The sequence below is a fragment of the Mizuhopecten yessoensis genome, unplaced genomic scaffold (genome assembly GCF_002113885.1).
Source record: "Mizuhopecten yessoensis strain PY_sf001 unplaced genomic scaffold, ASM211388v2 scaffold6205, whole genome shotgun sequence".
Taxonomy (NCBI): Eukaryota; Metazoa; Mollusca; class Bivalvia; order Pectinida; family Pectinidae; genus Mizuhopecten; species Mizuhopecten yessoensis.
Window position 1 is genome coordinate 50215 of NW_018406433.1, and position 22647 is coordinate 72861.

General features: G+C 39.9%; 3 protein-coding genes across 4 annotated transcripts in view; 2 read left to right on the forward strand and 1 right to left on the reverse strand.

Moving 5' to 3' along the window:
- LOC110451792 overlaps positions 1–2238 on the forward strand; it is a 25554-nt gene extending 23316 nt beyond the window's left edge. Inside the window, exon 13 of the mRNA XM_021499967.1 lies at positions 344–2238. Within this exon, the coding sequence (XP_021355642.1) occupies positions 344–436 (93 nt within the window). The 3' untranslated portion in view covers positions 437–2238. The remainder of the gene's footprint in view (positions 1–343) is intronic.
- A 3635-nt stretch (positions 2239–5873) lies between these two features.
- LOC110451803 lies at positions 5874–8132 on the reverse strand. The gene is made up of 2 exons (XM_021499984.1): positions 8034–8132; positions 5874–6778 (listed from the first exon to the last, which is right to left on the reverse strand). The coding sequence occupies exon 2, from the start codon at positions 6771–6773 to the stop codon at positions 6129–6131; it is 645 nt and encodes a 214-aa protein (XP_021355659.1). The 5' UTR covers positions 6774–6778; positions 8034–8132; the 3' UTR covers positions 5874–6128.
- A 3551-nt stretch (positions 8133–11683) lies between these two features.
- Positions 11684–19338, forward strand: LOC110451802 (beta-xylosidase/alpha-L-arabinofuranosidase 1-like). 2 transcript variants are annotated; one of them, XM_021499982.1, is made up of 11 exons: positions 11684–12054; positions 12325–12484; positions 12803–12973; positions 13126–13217; positions 13717–14203; positions 14558–14780; positions 14989–15078; positions 15782–15990; positions 17131–17334; positions 18567–18735; positions 19036–19338. In XM_021499982.1, the coding sequence occupies exons 1-11, from the start codon at positions 11735–11737 to the stop codon at positions 19128–19130; spliced, it is 2220 nt and encodes a 739-aa protein (XP_021355657.1). In that variant the 5' UTR covers positions 11684–11734; the 3' UTR covers positions 19131–19338. The 2 variants fall into 2 exon arrangements, with proteins under 2 accessions (XP_021355657.1, XP_021355658.1); XM_021499983.1 differs by lacking the exon at positions 19036–19338 and having other exon boundaries at positions 17175–17334; positions 18567–18700.
- The last annotated feature ends 3309 nt before the right edge of the window (positions 19339–22647 follow it).

Sequence of the window (22647 nt, forward strand, 5' to 3'; positions counted from 1 at the left end):
GCTATTTTGCTACTAAGTTCTAATAGGCCGATCTCACTTAAAATTGGTCTAGGAATGATCAGCTCATGGTCCTGACAAAGTTAAGTTAACATTATACTATTTTTTACTCAAATTGGTACATATTTCAACAACAAAAATAAATACTGTAGACTCAGGTGACCGTTTAGGCCCATGGGCCTCTTGTTTTACAGTATCAGTAACACTATTTTTCGTGTTTTTATCAACTCAACTTGACACTTGTCTAGATAGAAATGTCTCCTGACTGATGGACAAAGCTTGATTGTTTTCTAGGCACATTTATATAATTGAAATATTACTCTATCATTTATTTATTTTTCAACAGCACAATGTAGAAGACAGGATAACAGTGGCAGCTCTCCAGGAAAAACTTGCTCATCTTAATCAGTCTACAGTCTCAACTTTGTCTTCTCCATAATAACTCATACTGACCAGTTCTAGTGTTTGACATACCCTCAGTTACTTCTGCGCATGAGAGACATCTGCAGAACACAGCTTGAACATATGAAGCCATCCGAAGAAAATGTGCCATAATAACTTGATCAAAATGTTTTTTTAAATACTTATATCTATTGTTCTTAAGTGCTTTTAGATAAATTGCAATTATATGTTGTCTGAATTGATATGTGTATTTAACTGATGTTAATATTATAGTATAAATGGCATTTATATTTTATCATGTTGATGGTTCCCTGTCTTACTACAACATGGAATGCTTTTGTAAATCAACGCATTTAGCTGTATACTGCATGTCCAGTATGGATCTGTTATAGAACTAATGTCCAGATAATTAGTAGTGTTTGATTGTACCGGTCAAATCTAGTATCTGGGCTCAAGTGTCACGATCGCTAAACCTTTTTTCTAGTGCTTAAGATCTCATAATCTTATGAAAATCTCACACTTTTATGCACTTCTTGAAAATCGTGATTCAATATCTAGTCACCAGAAATTCGGGCAATGTGAGAGGCAACGAAGACAATGATAATGGGCTAGTTATCCCATGTCAGTCACTATACCTGCTGGTCGATCAGGCATATGAGGGACTTGCTACCTGGACACTAACGATAAATAAGTGCCAGGGCAAGAGTAAGACAATTAAACTTACCTGTCACTGTCAGCTGTTGAGGTAATACACAACATCCTCGTGTTATAGACTAACACCCGATACTGTCAATAACTGTCACAATCATTTATTCTTGTTAATTAGAAACATTAGGTATAGGCCTATATTCACACTGCCAACATATGTTGAATAAATAATATTATGGTTTATAATTAACATTAAACGTTAAAAAAAAATCAAACATACCCACTTTTTTATCAATCAAAATAATTTGGGTGCATTTCAAATGTCAAAATTGTTAAAATTGCACAAGCAATCACACTTTTGAAAGATAGGTGTGTCTTTTAATCAGTCTAGGTGCAAAATCTTGACACAATTTCTGAAAAGTTATGCAAAGATGGTGTCAAAATATTTGATTTTTGGAGTGCTTATCCAACAAATTTGTCTTCAGGTCAGGGTGAAAAAGGTATGCTTGTTACATGATGATGTTTTATTGATCGACTCCTGAGTATTTTAACATGCTGTCTTATTCAACATAATGATGGAATCCCATTTTTGTCATGAAAACTACCTTAAACCTGTGTCTTCCGACAATATCTCAAATGATGGGAACCCATTTCTTGCATGAATATTACCAAATAACACGTATTCTGACATGCTGTCTTATCTGACCAGCATGTGCTGTACCACAGGATGTCAGATTGGACAGGTTCCACTGTATATTGAAATCTTATCTGAGACTGTCCCATAATTATGTGGTATAGAAATATGTTGTAGTGTTCAGAGAAATATTGTCTGTTGCACATTTACTGGTTAATGACTTTTGACTCATATCCTGATTATGTGGCAAAGATATGCGTTGTGTTGTACAGAGAAATGTCTGTCACATAGTTATACGACTCGTACCTTGATTATGTGGTAGAGATATATGTACAGAGAAATATTTCTATTACCTGGGTATATAATGATGACTTTTGACTCTTACCTTGATTATGTGGTAGAGATATATGTACAGAGAAATATTGTCTATTACCTGGGTATTATGATTATGTGGTAGAGATATATGTACAGAGAAATATTGTCTATTACCTGGGTATAAAACAGAGAAATATTGTCTGTTATGTAATTATGTGATATTATAATGTACATACATATGGTGCTTGTTGTTGTGTATTTTTTTTAACATTGGTTAACATGATGAACTCTGATTGGTCAGAACCCTGTGAATCCCTGTGTGTTGTTTTCAGTTTATAACCCTTTGAATCCCCGTGTGTTGTCCTTGGGTATAACACTGAGCCTTTGTGTGTGTTGTCCTTGGGTGTAACACTGAACCTTTGTGTGTGTTGTCCTTGGGTATAACACTGAGCCTTTGTGTGTGTTGTCCTTGGGTATAACACTGATCTTTTGTGTGTGTTGTCCTTGGGTATAACACTGAGACTTTGTGTGTGTTGTCCTTGGGTATAACACTGATCTTTTGTGTGTGTTGTCCTTGGGTATAACACTGAGCCTTTGTGTGTGTTGTCCTTGGGTAAAACACTGATCCTGTAAATCCATGTGTGTTGTCCTGGGTTTATAACCCTGAAAATCCCTGTGTGTTGTCCTGGGTTTATAACCCTGTAAATCCCTGTGTGATGTCCTGGGTTTATAACCCTGTAAATCCCTTTGTGTTGTCCTGGGTTTATAACCCTGTAAATCCCTGTGTGTTGTCCTTGGGTATAACCCTGTAACGCCCTGTGTGTTGTCTTTAGGTGATAACCCTATAAGTTCCGGCTTGTTCTTGGTTTTTAGCTCACCTGGTCCAAAGGACAATGGTGAGCTTATGCCATACCGCAGCATCCGTCGTCCGTCGTCAACTTTTCCTTTAAAACACTACTAGTCCTGATCATGAACAGCCAAGTAGATTTTGACTAAATTTGGTCTGGAGCATCCTTAGGCCAAGGGGACTCAATTTTGTATAAACGGTGGGTGTGGCCCCCCTGGGGGCAGAGGGGCGGGGCCCAATAGAGGAAATAGAGGTAAAAACCTTTAAATTCCTTCTTCTACCGTAGGAATAAAAAGATTTGGTCCATATTTGGTCTGGAACATCCTTGGGGGAAGGGGAACAAATTTTGTATAAATGATGGGTCTGGCCCCCCTGGGGGCTGAGGGGAGGGGCCCGATAGGGGAAATATAGCAAATTCTTTAAAATCCTTCTTCTGTAGGAATGAAAGGATTTGTTCCATATTTGGTCTGAAGCATCCTTGGGTGAAGGGTAAACAATTTTGTATAAACCGTGGGTCTGGCCCCCTGGGGGCTGAGGAGCGGGGCCCGATAGGGGAAATATAGCAAATTCTTTAAAATCCTTCTTATTCTGTAGGAATGAAAGGATTTGTTCCATATTTGGTCTAGAGCATCCTTGGGGGAAGGGGAACACATTTTGTATAAATGATGGGTCTGGCCCCCCTGGGGGCTGAGGGGTGGGGCCCAATAGGGGAAATATAGCAAATTCTTTAAAATCCTTCTTCTTGTGTAGGAATGAAAGGATTTGTTCCATATTTGGACTGGACCATCCTTGGGTGAGGGGGAACCAATTTTGTATAAACGGTGGGTCTAGCCCCCTAGGGGCCTGAGGGGCAGGGCCCAATAGGGGAAACATAGCAAATTATTCTTTAAAATCCTTCTTCTTGTGTAGGAATGAAAGGATTTGTTCCATATTTGGTGTGGAGCTTCCTTGGGCCAAGGGGACTCAATTTTGTATAAACAGGGGGTCTGGCCCCCCCTGAGGGCTGAGGGGTGGGGCCTGATAGGGGAAATAAAGCAAATTCTTTAAAATCCTTCTTATTCTGTAGGAATGAAAGGATTTGGTCCATATTGGGTCTGAAGCATTCTTGGGTGAAGGGGAACCAATTTTGTATAAGCGGTGGGTCTGGCCCCCCTGGGGGCTGAGGGGAGGGGCCCGATAGTGGAAATATAGCAAATTCTTTAAAATCCTTCTTCTGTAGGAATGAAAGGATTTGTTCCATATTTGGTCTGAAGCATCCTTGGGTGAAGGGTAAACAATTTTGTTTAAACGGTGGGTCTGGCCCCCTAGGGGCCTGAGGGGTGGGGCCCAATAGGGGAAACATAGCAAATTGTTCTTTAAAATCCTTCTTCTGTAGGAATGAAAGGATTTGGTCCATATTTGGTCTGAAGCATTCTTGGGTGAAGGGGAACCAGTTTTGTGTAAACAGTGGGTGTGGCCCCCCAGGGACCTGAGGGTCGGGGCCCAATAGGAGAAATAGAGGTAAAACCTTTAAAATCCTTAGGGATTAAGGGATTTCATCCTAGTTTAGTCTGGAGCATCCCTGGGCCAAGGGAACTCAATTTTGTATAAGCAGTGGGTGTGGTCTCCCAGGGGGCAGAAGGACAGGGCCCAATAGGAGAAATAGAGGTAAAATCTTTAAAATCCTTCTTCGACCATCAGGATTAAGGGATTGTATCCTTATTTAGTCTGGAGCATCCTTGGGCCAAGGGGTCTCAATTTCATATAATTGTGGGTATGACCCCCCTAGGGGCATACGGGTGGGGCTCTGTTTGAAGTTTGTTCTCGCTATATCTCAAGTACTGGATGGATCTTTCTGAAATTTCATATGTACTTACAGCACCTACCATGGAGTGCTATATATTTACTTCATACCAATTATTTTAAACATATTCAGGTGAGCGATACAGGCCCTCTGGGCCTCTTGTTAGGTCACCTGAGCTTTAGCTCAAGTGACCCATTGCTATCCGTCGTCCGTTAACATTTTACATTTTCAACTTTAGCTGAAATACGGGCAAAGGGATTTCATTAATATTTCCTGGGAAGGTTACTGACATCTCCCTGACGAAGTGTTGTTATTTTTTTCGGGTCGATCAGAAATCCAATATGGCCCCTACGGCCGCTATTTTGAAAAACTATTTCAAACTTAAAGTCAAGTTCTGCTTGGCCGATTGAACTGAAACTTGGTAGGAATGATTGACTCATGGTCCTGACAAAGTGTTGTTATTTTTCGGGTCAATCACAAATCCAATATTGCCGCCACGGCCGCCATTTTTAAAAACTATTTCAAACTTAAAGGCAAGTTCTGCTAGGTTGATTGAACTGAAACTTTGTAGGAATGATCGACTCATGGTCCTGACAAAGTGTTCTCATTTTTCGGGTCAATCACAAATCCAATATTGCCGCCACGGCCGCCATTTTTAAAAACTATTTCAAACTTAAAGTCAAGTTCTGCTAGGTTGATTGAACTGAAACTTTGTAGGAATGATCGACTCCTGACAAAGTGTTGTTATTTTGTGGGTCTATCAGAAATTCAATATGGCTGACACGGTCGCCATTTTGAAAAAACTATTTCAAGCTTAAAGTCAAGTTCTAATGGGCCGATTAAACTGAAACTTTGTAGGAATGATCGACTCATGGTACTGACAAAGTGTTGTTATTTTGTGGGTCTATCAGAAATTCAATATGGCTGACACGGCTGCCATTTTGAAAAACAATTTCAAACTTAAAAGTCAAGTTCTGCTAGGCCGATTGAACTGAAACTTTGTAGGAATGATCGACTCCTGGTCCTGACAAAGTTTTGTTATTTTTCGGGTCGATCAGAAAAACAATTTGGCTGCCATGGCCACTATTTTGAAAATACCTATTTCATACTTAAAAACGAGTTCTAATAGGCCGATCTAACTGAATATCGGTCTAGGAAAGATCAGCTCATGGTCCTGACAAACTTAAGTTAACGTTATACTTCACAATTTTTTACTCAAATTGGTACATATTTCAACAACAAAAATAAATACTGTAGGACTTAGGTGACCGTTAAGGCCCATGGGCCTATTGCTAACCATATAAATCCCTATTTATTCTCTTTGTTTGATGCTGATATCACCAAATAAATCGTGGTGTATTCTTACATTAAATATTAAAACAATGTCAGTGTAATACAAGCTTGTTATAGCATCATGTCTCCTGTTTTTGTCCCTGTTACCAGACATTTAGTCCCTGTTACCATACTGTTTTACATGAAATATATCTCTTGTCTTGGTACAGTTACCGTACAGTAGTGTTTGGGATCTTGGTGAAATGAATCGTGAGATTTAGCGCTTTGGTGCCAGATCTAGTTTTGGATACATCAGGTGATTCCAATAACTGCATAAGTGTCTTTAAGGCCATGTCTTTTTCTAGTGTATTCACTTGTAATCTTCCCTGGGCGAAATAGCCCTTCCTTAAGCCCCGCACTGCCTGGCACACTTCTGGAGGGATGCTGAACGCACAGCAGTTATGTAGTATGCAGATGGCCACAGCTAGGTCTGAGGTATACAGGGGTTTGCCCATCCACCAGACCGGTCCATACACCTTGACCATCTCGTTCACACGCTCCGGCCACTCAGAGGAGTCAAACTTGTTCCATTGTATCTTATCCTCCTGGAGGCTGTATCTGTGGTGTCTCATGATCTGATTACGCCATTCCGTACAGGTAGGGCACCACTGTGACAGGGACCCAGTACGTTTGCTGCAGCTGTCACTACACTTTTCCAGCCCTGCACAGGGGCCTTGCTTGATGCTACAGTGAAGATGTGTCAAGGTGTCTTTCAAACAATCCACCATTCCATGGGTAGTCGTAGAAATACCCAACGCCACCTGGTGCCAGTTCTGGAACTTACTTTCCTGTGACTGCTCTCTTTGTGGTTGCATCTTAACTGCAAATTGGTGATAAAAAATGTTAATAATGGATCATGGTGGTGATAAGGGTACTACACAGGTACATAATACAGGGGACCAAAAGCTAACCATACACAGTATATCATATGCTCTTCATAATTTTTGCAAAACAAAAACTGTGTGTAATAAGTAAATGAACTTCAGATCTTTACATCATCTTCGTAGATACTGTGCCATATCTGATCTTCATCCTCTACCTTATTACGAGGACGACCGCAACAGTGGCACACAACACTCCCTTTAAGTGTGGATACACTATCAATGAAGTTTGATCAGAAGCTTGAGTCGTCATGCTCCGGACAAGCACTACAATGACATTTGACCCCTGACCTGAGTAATTGAACCGAGAAAGCTGCAATGAGTTATGCTCCTGAAAGTCGTTACATTGGTTTGATCTTTGAACCTTTGGCGAAGCTCTGATCTTGAGGACACTTAACTGTATTTGTAAATTGCATTAGACAAACCGCCTAATCATGACAAAAACTTTTGTTAAATAGGAAAAAAATCTACCGGTTAAGATGTTTCAGTCCGGACAAGAGAAAAAATAATGGACGGATCACACCACACATTTAAAAAGATACTTAATGCAAGTGTATTGCGAACCTCCTACTTTCGGGTTCCATGGTACATTAGAGAACATGACTGTGACCTTGACCTTGAGATTGGGAAATTGAGGTGAGGTTTTCCATCCTGATTGGGACATTGGAGTAAAGTTTACCATCCTGATTGGGACACTGACCATCACTACCTTACAACGGCAGACACAATAAACTAACAATGAATCTCATTAGATGTGATTTTAATGACTCGTAACGTGTATCCTTCCCTCTTATAGTGACATTGTGGTATGGCACATTGTCTGATGGGCACGTTTTACTGTAAATATATACAGCATTCCAAAGTAATTGACTGTGAATATGTTACTAAATAACAAAAATACACGTTTCCACATTCATATGTCAATACATGTATCTATATATGTGTCGAATTTATTGATTTCTGTCCCCATATCACTATGTCATTTTACTCCCATTATACACCACCACTTACGTCGTCTATCCTTTAATGTCCTGCAATTCAAAAAAGGTTAGTCATTACTTATTTACATTGAGGAAAAGAAATTAATATCGTATTCGTCACATCTTGTGTATACATTGCTAGGTTACGTCACGGAATTAGATTATCTAAGTCCGTGGTTATGTGTAGACACAAAGTAGCATGGATTCAACATACCTTAACGTTAACCCGGCTGTATGCAGCCTCTAGTGTCCAGTCGACTGTCCCGACTGATTACCAAGCGTAGTCGGGTTCTGAAAACGAGTTACCAACTGTAAAAACAAATATTTGATCGAAGGGATTTGTGTAATTTAATACGAGAATATTATACCCATATTCATTTATTGAATAGTTCTACGTCCAATTTAGTCGGGTCTGTGCTTATAATGACGATATACACACCCCTGTGTGTTTGGTTACATGTATATCAAGGAACAATGGCCCCAGATAGGTCTGGCACTCCATTATCTTCACGTGTGTGACAGGAGGTCAGAAATCAAATACACATTGGCAGACCGTGCACAATATATACCTACAGGTACATCGTAGCGTATCAGTTAATCAACCTATTGGATAAATCAAATTCAAATATCCCTGGCCTGCTTGGTAGTCAGTGTAGTACAGCTCACAGCAAACATATAAATCACATTACAGATTTCCCATGAGACCTTTCCAGCTCTGTTGATCACAAACTGTTTCTTCTCTTGTGACAGGGACAAATAATTCAAGTTGTTGAACGAACCAACAATTATTATATATGGGATGTTAACCACATACATGTGATAGATTCACGAACGAAAGATGAGATATGTAACAAGTCGGGCATAGGTATTCAAACACTCCACAGGTGTAAGAGAAGATATCGCCCGTGACGTGTGTCGTAAACAGACATATAACCATACAAAAACAATCGTTTATTGGTAAAGTGACAAAATACACAGGTTATCAAGCTTATGTTTTCACCTTGAAGGCCACAACTTTGACAAGCGACCCGTATCCAGGTGAAACGCCAATCCACAAACAGGTTTGTCATATCCTGCTTCTCCGCAAACTGGGTGCGGCAGGTAAAGAGTCGTCTAATATCTTCTTTAATGACCCGATGTACGATGCGTTTGGTACAGGCGATACATTATCCTTATGTCAAAGTCTACTGGTGGCATGGCTTATATTAGGTCGGTAGTACATCAAAAAGGAAGGAAACATACAGTGGCATCATTCCTCGTCGTATTGTACGCAAACCAAAGGCACTACTTGAACCTGTCTTTTGTGAATCATCCAATGCCTTGAGTATGTTGGAAAGTGTACGGATAAATCATTCACGCTTTTCTTCCCATTGAGGAGGACATAGAATTCTTTCATTGGGATAAGTCTAAAAGTTCTTATCAAGAGAACTTTCATCAGACGGCATTTTAATTTTAGATATTTGATACGAATGAACGTAGTGATCACAGCAGACGACAAAGTTGTTGAAGAAAGCTTCTGTTTGGTGTTCTGGCTGTCTGAGTGCGGGTTGGAACTGCGCATATCCGTTGTTGAAAACCCGCACACGCCAAGTCGAGCGGTTGGGTAGTTGATATAGGCACTAAATGGTCTTACCCATTCGTGGCAGACTCCCGGCGCATGACATGATGATTACCGTGTAATCCTCTTTCCCACACATGCTATCATGGTTGGCCAATAGGAACTGGTCTGACAATAGTGACTACTAGAGCTTCCCCTACCTGAGGCTATGGCAGAGCAATGTCAACCCAACGGGTGATATTCTTGACTATCTAACCCGAGGCTTACAAATGTGCTACTACTTCAAGTTCAGCACTTAATTGTTAGGACATAAGTCAGAGGATTGTTGTCGGTCAATACGGAAAACTGGGATTGTACAAGTAATCGTTGTATGTGATGGACCGTTTCAAGGGAATTTAGTCTGTACATCTGGTGATGGAAACATCTTCTCCAATTCCTTCAACTTACTGAAGTCCGCCCTTTCCTTCCCCCAGCTTCAGCCCCTTCCAATATGTCCCTTCTTTTTCTTTTCCATTGTCATGATGTCAGTTAAGGTTGTGCAATCTTGGAGAAGTTTGATGAGTATCATGTAGTACCCGGGAAGCCGAATACAACTCTCTTGAACATTTTACAGACTTGTAACACCATTGGCAATCTCCACTTTCTCGAGACCATCAACCAATACTCTCTGCGGTTACAATGATTCCAAATTAATTCGCACGTTGGTAAAACAACGAACTTTTCCTTGGAGACAACTATGTAGCATGGGTATGTAGAAATTCTCCTAGTGCTCTTCAAAGAGAAGAGAAGAAGATGAAACTGCGCCAAAAAAACTACGCCATCGAGGACTGGTAGGTTGCAGGGGTATTAGCAAAGTCAAATCACATCCGATTGAAATAATAAAAAAAACCGGGGTGCTTACAGTCAAAATGCAGTTCTTCCTTGTACTCTGACTGGACGTCCACCCCATGGTGGCCGCTATTTATAAACAAACCTGCAAAATGGGCTGTATTAGATGACAAGACGGAAGTTCTTTAGCCGTAGTGAAGCGTAAGAATAAATTATGCGTGTCTTCTGAGTTGACAAAAGTCAATGTACATCCGTAATTTAGGGCCTTTTTTCGGGACAACTCCTAATGCCCTAGGGCAATGCGATTCCCTTCCGATCTGCTAGTCAACAACTGTTGGAGATTCACATGTACCTGTTGAGTAATTCCAAGAGGTAACCACCGATGGAGTTGCTTAAATGGTCTTGTGTCATCCAATTCAGTCCTTTGGCAAAAGTCTACGGTGTGTCTTAGTAAAAAGCCCCGTTGGAGACCATATCTGATACTTCTATATAATTATTTTCTCGAACAAGAAGAACGTCACTTAACACTGGGGAGAATGTCACATAACCGTTTTGTCGCTTGATACTAATTCAGCCAGGTGGAAATTTTTCTTTAGCCCAATGTGATGTAATCCCCGGTAGAGGACATGGGAATTTGGTACAGCTACTCTTTTTTTTTTATCTAAACTAAGGTGTTCAGAGTAATATTAAATGTTTTAGATCGACTTTCGGTAAAAATGACACCCCCAATGATAATATATAATATAGCTGTAACAAAATCCTAGGTCCCTGTGGGCAAAGGCACCTAGAAAAAGTGACATTCGTAAAACAAAAAGGTACGTACATTTCTTTGCAATGGCGGATCCGTGCATGTGATTTCACGGACATAGCCCGCATATGAAACATTTATTTTTCTCATTTTAACCCCCAGAGCAGATCCTGAACCTTGATTAAAAACCCGTTCTTTTTATCTAAATGGCCTTCGTGGTTTAAAATAAACTTTGATCTAGCATTACACTAATAGGGAAACGGGGAATTGAAATATTAGAGATTTCACATTAAAATATTATATGATGGTTGAAAATGCTATATATTTACGAAAGTAGGATGATGGATAATATAGATATGTACGAGCATAACTCACTGCTATCCTCACCAAGGGCGGACATATGGTTAACTGTATGTTTAGCTTCTGTAAGTGTAGTGATGGATCCAGAGACCTTTCTGGGGGTTTCCATGTGGGGAAAAAATGATGAAAATGGTGAAAATACGGTGTGATTTTTAAAGAAAATTTTCAGGGTGGGGCGGACCCAGAGGTGTTTTTTTATGGGGGGGGGGGGGGGGCTTCAAGACCCCCTCCGGATCTTGAAGCCCCCAAAAAACCTATGGATCCGCTACTGATAATCTCTATATGAAGTATGCAACGAAAAAGTTATTATTTGGTATCTATTCTATAACTTAACTTCCGGTAGTACTGATGTACGACTCGGCTCCCGACAGGGTACGCTATCACGTGGTGTTTATGTCATGTGACTTTAAGTCAGAACAAAATGGCGGATGTTTACTGTTTCTCAGTGTTTTCCCTACTTTCAGTTTGTTCGATGCGAGTCATTTCAGCGGATTACCCATTCCGAAACACGTCTCTGTCCTATGACGAACGAGTAAGAGATTTGGTTAATAGACTTAATGTATCTGAACTCATACTTCAAATGTCGAAGGGCGGAGGAGGGAATCTCGGTGGACCGGCACCACCGATCCCCCGACTGGGTATTGGCCCTTTCCAGTGGGATAGCGAGTGTCTGAGGGGGGATGTGGGCGCAGGCAATGCGACATCGTTCCCGCAGTCAATTGGACTGGCGGCTTCTTTTAAGTAAGTATAGTTTGATTATAGACAGATGACAGTGGAGTCGACCTACATATATACATTTATCCTTAGTTGTTCCTACCACAATACTTTTTTTTAACAGGAAACAAACACAATTTTGTTTGTCATGACTATGCACATATTTCTTTATCAGATTGAGATATAGCCCTTGTTTTGTTAAAAGCCACTGTTCATTCATATTTCATTCACCAAGATTTTAGCCCAGTTCTGGTATTGTGTGTGACTATATATTATGCTCATCAATTTTACTTGCAGTCCAGAGCTACTTTATGAAGTGTCTGAGGCCACTGCTGTAGAAGTACGAGCTAAGTACAACAGTTTCCGTAGAAACAACCATTACACTGATCACACTGGTCTCAACTGCTTCAGTCCTGTCATCAATATCATGAGACACCCTCTGTGGGGACGAAATCAAGTGAGAAAAACATGTGTATTCATACTTTCAGTATATGACTTTTCTGATACAATCACAGTGCTTGCATAGACATGAGGTAACTATTTTTTCACTCAAAATTTGAAAGTTGCAGAAGAATACTTCATACTGATAGCACATTAGATTACTTTTAAGTTTCAGATACCTAATATTTGGAGTATACAGATATAATTTGATAATACAAGATTGATCAAATGAAGTTAATATTCTGTGTATAGCAGAGTTGATATGCTAGTGTATGGAATATCAACAATGAGCTAGTATGTGGCAGTATATCACAAAATGTTTATATACTAACAGGAAACATATGGTGAGGACCCTTACCTGTCTGGCTTGCTTGCCCAGGCTTTTGTCCACGGTCTACAGGGCCAACATTCCAAGTACAGACATGCCAATGTTGTTTGTAAACACTTTGCAGCATACAGTGGGCCAGAGAATCGGCCAATCTCACGTCTTCGCTTCGATGCTGAGGTGAGAGACATTTCTCAAGTTTAATACAAGAACTAGATAGTTTACCTGGGAAGACTCATCATTGTTGAGCACTTCCAGTACAACAATTAAAAATATTTGGAAAGGACAGATTACCCTGTTCCTAATAAAGAACATTTTACTTTGTTTCTCAGGTAAAGGAGCGTGACCTTCGGCTGACCTTTCTGCCCCAGTTTGAGGCCTGTGTGAAGGCTGGGGCTGGGGGCATCATGTGCAGCTACAACAGGTACGAGGTATCTCTAACCTTTATCTGGAATTCAGTCTTGGTTGTTATTGGAATCGTCTAATGAAAACTATATCTAGTCAGTAATGTTTAACCAAGTTTGCTTCTTATTATAAATGAATTTGTTAATTATGCTTGTACTGTATACCATTTGGAAAAATAAAATAGGTCACAATCACGCATGATACAGGTTTTGCTCAATGATATCTGTATTCCTTGCCATAATACAGCTTCAGAGGGTCAGTAGAGGCTATCTGTATGATGTCATATTACATTTGTAAGCATAAACATGCTCTCTGTAGATACATGTTTGTTACTGTTGTTAAATAAATTATTAGGTCATTCAGTGATTTCTGTTGCCATGTTACAGTTGTAGAGGTCATTAAGTGTTGTCTGTGTGTTGCTATATTACAATTATATATAATTATAGGTAGGAGGGGGGAGGGGTCATCGAGTGCCATGAATTAGGGTTAACAATGTGATGCTGTTTTTATGTTGCCAGCGTTAATGGTGTACCATCCTGCACCAATAAGAAGCTGTTGACGGACATTTTGAGGAAGGAGTGGGGATTTGAGGGGTTTGTGGTCAGTGATGCGGGAGCTGTGCAGTTCATCATGCTTGATCACATGTATTACCCTGATGCCATGACTACTGCTGTAGGATGTGCTGAAGCTGGTCTCAACCTGGAACTCTCTCCAAGTGGATTTATCTACAGGACACAAATCTTCAGTTATCTTTTCAAGGCTCTAAAGATGGGCTTGATTACCAAGCAGCTGCTGGTTGACAGGGTTAAACCGTTATTTATGACCAGAATGAGGCTGGGAGAGTTTGATCCACCTGCAATGAACCCTGACAATAAACTTAACCTGTCTGTCATCCAAAGCCCGGAACACAGAGAATTGGCCATTAAGGCGGCTACGCAGTCTTTTGTTTTATTGAAAAACACCAAGGGTTTCCTACCAATCAGAACACAGCTAACAACGATAGCAGTAAGTTTTGGGTTATATTTTCTTCAATTGCAGATCAGTTACAGACCTTATTCTACGTGAAATTATACATATTAAACAAACATTTAACAGAGTCTCACAACTAATTACTACTCACGGGTAGCTTTCGGCGACCTCCTGGTTGCCTTCTTCAGCCCATACCGAAATCAGTAGGGGGCTTCAGACTAGTCTGGTGATTCTTCAGTCATGTGACCTGGGGATTATCCCAGAAATTATGCACTTCATCATTTATAAACACTTTCAAAACAGTTGTTTGAGAACTTAAGTTATTCAATAACAAAATTTCCACTTCCGTTTCATGTATGTAAGTAATCTTAGTGAAAAAGTGGTCTCCAGATTGTAGGTCCTATGGCTGACAACCCATCACAATTGATGGGTGACTATTCTCCTGACGTAGATCCAAGGTTTATGACAACACCAAGACGTGGCTTATCTCCCCTTGCTGTGAAATCTTTGTATATAGCAGGTTGTAATGACATTGCCTGTGACAGATATGACCAGTCAGGGGTCAAGGCCACAGTTTCTGAGGCAGAAGTTACAATTGTTTGTCTGGGAACAGGTAAGTACTTCTCTGTCATCTCACAAGACAAACACTGCTGATGGATTTAGAAAAAACATATGTATCATTTTGCCTAAACTTTTATTCCTTTTTTCCTTTTTTATCATTACATATCTTTGTAGTATTTAATTTGGTTTCATCATTCTGCCTGATATATCTGGATATGTAGCCACCGTTAGTTGTGTCAGTGTTTTGTTAACTACTGTAGGAAAAGCATTGGAGACCGAGACAATGGACCGTCCTGACATGTCGCTACCTATCGGCCAGATCCAGCTTCTCAAGGATGCTGTACACTATGGTAGGCATAATGCACGGTAACAAAACATCACTCTGTGTTGTCTACCCCTAATCTTAGTGAAGGTGTAACTTGATGACATTGTGTGTTACTCCCCAACCTAACTCTAAGTGAAAGTGTAACTTGATGACATTGTGTGTTACTCCCCCAACCTTACTCTAAGTGAAGGTGTAACTTGGTGACATTGTGTGTTACTCCCCAAACCTTACTCTTAATGAAAGTGTAACTTGATGACATTGTGTGTTACTCCCCAAACCTTACTCTAAGTGAAGGTGTAACTTGATGACATTGTGTGTTACTCCCCCAACCTTACTCTTAGTGAAAGTGTAACTTGATGACATTGTGTGTTACTCCCCAAACCTTACTCTAAGTGAAGGTGTAACTTGATGACATTGTGTGTTACTCCCCAAACCTTTCTCTAAGTGAAGGTGTAACTTGATGACATTGTGTGTTACTCCGCCAACCTTACTCTAAGTGAAAGTGTAACTTGATGACATTGTGTGTTACTCCCCACCTCACCTTAAGTCAGGTGTAATTTGATTACAATGTGTGTTGCCACCATCCATTGCAGTCCATCTGGGACTTGGTGACAATATGGTTCAGTTATCTAGTTTATACATGCAAATTTGTATTAGTAATTGGTGAAGAATTTGATAGTCAATATATATTTTTGTACTTGCATGACATTTTTCCTGATTACCTTTAGGAAGAGGGAAGGTGGTGCTGCTGCTGTTCAGTGCTGGGCCGGTCGACGTGCGATTCGCCCAGACATCTCCAGAGGTAGTGGCCATCATACAATGCTTCTTCCCAGCCCAGGCAACAGGTATTGCTCTCTACAATGTCCTCACCTTCGCCACACCAGACAGTAATCCCTCAGGCAGGCTGCCATATACTTGGTACTCAGATATGAGCCAGGTAAGTTGGTTTATGACATAGCTGACTGTCATGCCAATATTAGTAACTATGTACTAGGCTATGAGCTGGGTTGATTTAGACATGGGTGGGAGTGACCTTGTCAGGATCAGACTCTGATAATTGGAATGATGATACGTGAATGGTACTTGTTTACGTAATAGATGGTTATTTTATATTTTGTCATTCTCTGAGTATAATTATATTTAAAGCATGCTACAGTGTAAATTATCATGTATGTTTTGTTCTCGGGAAGTAATTTGTACCCCTGTTATGATGATATCCTCAGAACATACCAATAAACTGTTTTAGGACTATCATCAAACACCATCTCAGATAACACTGCAATGTCACGGTCTGGAACACTGCAATAATGTCCGTCTATGAAAAAATATGACAGACTTGGGCTCTGTGATGCTTTTAACACGCTGAAACAATGTGATAGACTTAAGCTCTGTGATGCTTTTAACACGCTGAAACAATGTGACAGACTTGGGCTCTGTGATGCTTTTAACACACTGACACAACGTGACAGACTTGGGCTCTGCGATGATTTTAACACGCTGAAACAATGTGACAGACTTGGGCTCTGCAATGATTTTAACACGCTGAAACAATGTGACAGACTTGGGCTCTGTGATGCTTTTAACACGCTGAAACAATGTGATAGACTTAGGCTCTGCGATGATTTTAACACGCTGAAACAATGTGATAGACTTGGGCTCTGTGATGCTTTTAACACGCTGAAACAATGTGACAAACTTGGGCTCTGTGATGCTTTTAACACGCTGAAACAATGTGATAGACTTGGGCTCTGTGATGCTTTTACCACGCTGAAACAACGTGACAGACTTGGGCTCTGTGATGCTTTTACCACGCTGAAACAATGTGATAGACTTGGGCTCTGCGATGCTTTTAACACGCTGAAACAATGTGACAGACTTAGGCTTTGCGATGATTTTAACACGCTGAGACAATGTGACAGACTTGGAAACTGCAATTATGTCATTCACTGCAAAATGACACGGTTTAGAGAAAGTGAAAGACTGGTGAACAGCTACACTGAATTCCCTTATCACTGGAGTATCTGATTAAATAAAATAAATAAGCTATAATCTTTAATGTGATTATTACATTTACTAGGTTGCCTCCATGACAGACTACAGTATGACCAATATGACATACAGGTATTTCTCTGGGAACCCGCTGTATCCCTATGGCTATGGCCTGTCCTACACAGTCTTCAAATACAGCCAGCTGATTATCTCACCAGTCAAGGTCAAGGTCGGGAGGAATGTCACAGTAACATTCAATGTCACCAACACTGGGAAATACGAAGGAGCAGAGGTAAGACAAAGAGATAAGCAAACCAGTGATATGTGTAATACATCAGTGATATGTGTAATACATCAGTGATATGTGTTATACATCAGTGATAAGTGTAATACATCAGTGATGAGTACAATACTCCAGTGATATGTGTAATACATCTGTGATATGTGTTATACATCAGTGATATGTGTTATACATCAGTGATATGTGTAATACATCAGTGATATGTGTAATACATCAGTGATATGTGTAATACATCAGTGATATGTGTAATACATCAGTGATATGTGTAATACATCAGTGATATGTGTAATACATCAGTGATATGTGTAATACATCAGTGATATGTGTAATACATCAGTGATATGTGTAATACATCAGTGATATGTGTAATACATCAGTGATATGTGTAATACATCAGTGATATGTGTAATACATCAGTGATATGTGTAATACATCAGTGATATGTGTAATACATCAGTGATATGTGTAATACATCAGTGATATGTGTAATACATCAGTGATATGTGTAATACATCAGTGATATGTGTAATACATCAGTGATATGTGTAATACATCAGTGATATGTGTAATACATCAGTGATATGTGTAATACATCAGTGATATGTGTAATACATCAGTGATATGTGTAATACATCAGTGATATGTGTAATACATCAGTGATATGTGTAATACATCAGTGATATGTGTAATACATCAGTGATATGTGTAATACATCAGTGATATGTGTAATACATCAGTGATATGTGTAATACATCAGTGATATGTGTAATACATCAGTGATATGTGTAATACATCAGTGATATGTGTAATACATCAGTGATATGTGTAATACATCAGTGATATGTGTAATACATCAGTGATATGTGTAATACATCAGTGATATGTGTAATACATCAGTGATATGTGTAATACATCAGTGATATGTGTAATACATCAGTGATATGTGTTATAACCCAGCAATAATTACAATACTTCAGTGATAAGTATAATTCTGCAGTGATTAGTGTAATACTTTGTTTCTTTTCTAAATCCACCAGTTCACTTTGAATTCTCTTAACTGCATGAATGTTATCATGTTAATCTGAAATGATGTCGGACAACATATTTGACTATAAAGGAAGGAGGGTTAGGATGTATAAACCTATCAACCCTTCACTAATAAATCACCCAAGTCTGTCACTGTAATGATGTGTGTGGTAACATTGTTTGGATGATGTGTGCAGGTTTCCCAGGTATACATATCGTGGCAGAGTGGGACTGACATGCCTCAGCACCAGCTAGTGGGGACTAGAAGGCCGCACTTGATTCCAGGCCAGACTACACCCTGTAGTGTCACTATCATTGCCCAGCAAACAGCAGTGTGGGATGGGAGAGGCCTAGTAGATAAACCAGGTAAATCTCTCACCAACAAGTTAACTAATCCAGAAACCTTACTTTATAAATATGATTAATAGAGGCTGTCATTATGAAAGTGTGTGTTATATGGATATATTGGATAAAACAGGACTTTGGCAATTCAAAATCAGCACTAAATATGGCTAAATTTCTAGATGGTGTATTCTCAAATAAGATCATCTTTGAAAAGAGCAGAAAAAAAACACAGAATACCAGAGATATACTTCCATTGTTATATAAATATCAATCAAGTTTTCAAAGAAAGCTTTATACAGGTCTGATCTTATCATTCTTCAGGTGTTATAACTGTTAACGTCGGTGGTCAGCTGCCAGGACAAAAGACAATGGTGCCGTCCAACATTCTAACAGGACACTTTACAGTATACAGCTGATGATGTCATACTGGGTTAAAATGACACAGTATACAGCTGAGGATGTCATACTGGGTTATTGTGACATGGTATACAGCTGAGGATGTCATACTGGGTTATAATGACACCGTATACAGCTAAGGTTGTCATACTGGGCTATAATGACACAGTATACAGCTAAGGTTGTCATACTGGCTTATTGTGACATGGTATATAGCTGAGGATGTCACACTGGCTGGGTTATTGTGACATGGTATACAGCTGAGCATGTCATACTGGGTTAATGTGACATGGTATCCAGCTGAAGATGTCATACTGGGTTATTGTGACACAGTATACAGCTGAGGATTTCATACTGGGTTATTGTGACATGGTATATAGCTGAGGATGTCATACTGGGTTATAGTGAAACAGTATACAGCTGAGGATGTCATACTGGGCTATAATGACACAGTATACAGCTAAGGTTGTCATACTGGCTTATTGTGACTTGGATTTTAGTTGAGGATGTCATACTGGGTTATTGTGACATGGGATACAGCTGAGGATGTCATACTGGGTTAATGTGACATGGTGTACAGCTGAAGATGTCATACTGGGTTATTGTGACACAGTATACGGCTGAGAATGTCATACTGGGTTATTGTGACATGGTATACAGCTGAGGATGTCATACTGGGTTAATGTGACATGGTATACAGCTGAAGATGTCATACTGGGTTATTGTGACACAGTATACAGCTGAGAATGTCATACTGGGTTATTGTGACATGGTATATAGCTGAGGATGTCACACTGGGTTATAGCGACATGGTATACAGCTGAGGATGACATACTGGGTTGTAGTGACACAGTATACAGCACAGCTGAGGGTGACATACTGGGTTATAGTGACATGGTCTATAGCTGAGGATGTCATACTGGGTTATTGTGACATGGTACACAGCTGAGGATGTCATACTGGGTTATTGTGACATGGGATACAGCTGAGGATGTCATACTGGGTTATTGATACTGGGTTATAGTGACACAGTATACAGCTGATGATGTCATACTGGGTAATAGTGACACAGTATACAGCTGAGGATGACATACTGGGTTGTAGTGACACAGTATACAGCTGAGGATGACATACTGGGTTGTAGTGACACAGTATACAGCTGAGGATGTCATTCTGGGTTAGGATGTCATACTGGGTTATTGTGACACAGTATACGGCTGAGAATGTCATACTGGGTTATTGTGACATGGTATAAAGCTGAGGATGTCATACTGGGTTATTGTGAATGTCATACTGGGTTAATGTGACATGGTATACAGATGCAGAAGTCATACTGGGTTATTGTGACTCAGTATACAGCTGAGAATGTCATACTGGGTTATTGTGACATGGTATATAGCTTAGGATGTCATAATGGGTTATTGTGACACAGTATACAGCTGTGGATGTCATACTGGGTTAATGTGACATGTATACAGCTGAAGATGTCATACTGGGTTCTTGTGACAGAGTATACAGCTGAGAATGTCATACTGGGTTATTGTATATGTGTTATACATCAGTGATAATGTGTAATACATCAGTGATGTATAACACATATCACTGGAGTATTACACATATCACTGATGTATTACACATATCGCAGATGTATTACACATATCACTGATGTATTACACATATCACAGATGTATTACACATATCACTGATGTATTACACATATCACAGTATGACATTCTCAGCTGTATACTGAGTCACAATAACCCAGTATGACTTCTGCATCTGTATACCATGTCACATTAACCCAGTATGACATCCACAGCTGTATACTGTGTCACAATAACCCAATAACCCAGTATGACATCCTCAGCTTTATACCATGTCACAATAACCCAGTATGAAATCCTCAGCTGTATACTGTGTCACAATAATCCAGTATGACATCCTCAGCTGTATACCGTGTCACAATAACCCAGTATGACATCCTGCGCTGTATACCATGTCACAATAACCCAGTAAGATATCCTCAGCTGTATACTGTGTCACTATTCCCCAGTATGACATCCTCAGCTGTATACAATGTCACAATAACCCAGTATGACATCCTCAGTTGTATACTGTGTCACTATAACCCAGTATACAGCTAAGGTTGTCATACTGGCTTATTGTGACATGGTATATAGCTGAGGATGTCATAATGGGTGATTGTGACACAGTATACAGCTGAGGATGTCGGACTGGGTTATAGTGACACAGTATACAGCTAAGGTTGTCATACTGGGTTATAGTGACACAGTATACAGCTGAGGATGACATAATGGGTTATAGTGACACAGTATACAGCTGAGGATGTCATACTGGGTAATAGTGACACAGTATACAGCTGAGGATGTCTTACTGGGTTATTGTGACATGGTATACAGCTGAGGATGTCATACTGGGTTATAGTGACACAGTATACAGCTGAGGATTTCATAATGGGTTATTGTGACATGGTATATAGCTGAGGATGTCATAATGGGTGATTGTGACACAGTATACAGCTGAGGATTTCATACTGGGTTATTGTGACATGGTATACAGCTGAGGATGTCATACTGGGTTATTGTGACATGGTATACAGCTGAGGATGTCATACTGGGTTATAGTGACACAGTATACAGCTGAGGATGTCATACTGGGTTATTGTGACACAGTATACAGCTGAGGATGTCATACTGGGTTATAGTGACACAGTATACAGCTGAGGATGTCATACTGGGTTATTGTGACACAGTATACAGCTGAGGATGTCATACTGGGTTATAGTGACACAGTATACAGCTGAGGATGTCATACTGGGTTATTGTGACACAGTATACAGCTGAGGATGTCATACTGGGTTATAGTGACACAGTATACAGCTGAGGATGTCATACTGGGTTATTGTGACACAGTATACAGCTGAGGATGTCATACTGGGTTATAGTGACACAGTATACAGCTGAGGATGTCATACTGGGTTATTGTGACACAGTATACAGCTGAGGATGTCATACTGGGTTATAGTGACACAGTATACAGCTGAGGATGTCATACTGGGTTATTGTGACACAGTATACAGCTGAGGATGTCATACTGGGTTATAGTGACACAGTATACAGCTGAGGATGTCATACTGGGTTATTGTGACACAGTATACAGCTGAGGATGTCATACTGGGTTATAGTGACACAGTATACAGCTGAGGATGTCATACTGGGTTATTGTGACACAGTATACAGCTGAGGATGTCATACTGGGTTATAGTGACACAGTATACAGCTGAGGATGTCATACTGGGTTATTGTGACACAGTATACAGCTGAGGATGTCATACTGGGTTATAGTGACACAGTATACAGCTGAGGATGTCATACTGAGTTATTGTGACATGGTATACAGCTGAGGATGTCATACTTGGTTATAGCAACACAGTATACAGCTGAGGATGTCATACTGGGTTATAGTGATACAGTTTACAGCTGAGGATGTCATACTGGGTTATTGTGACATGGTATA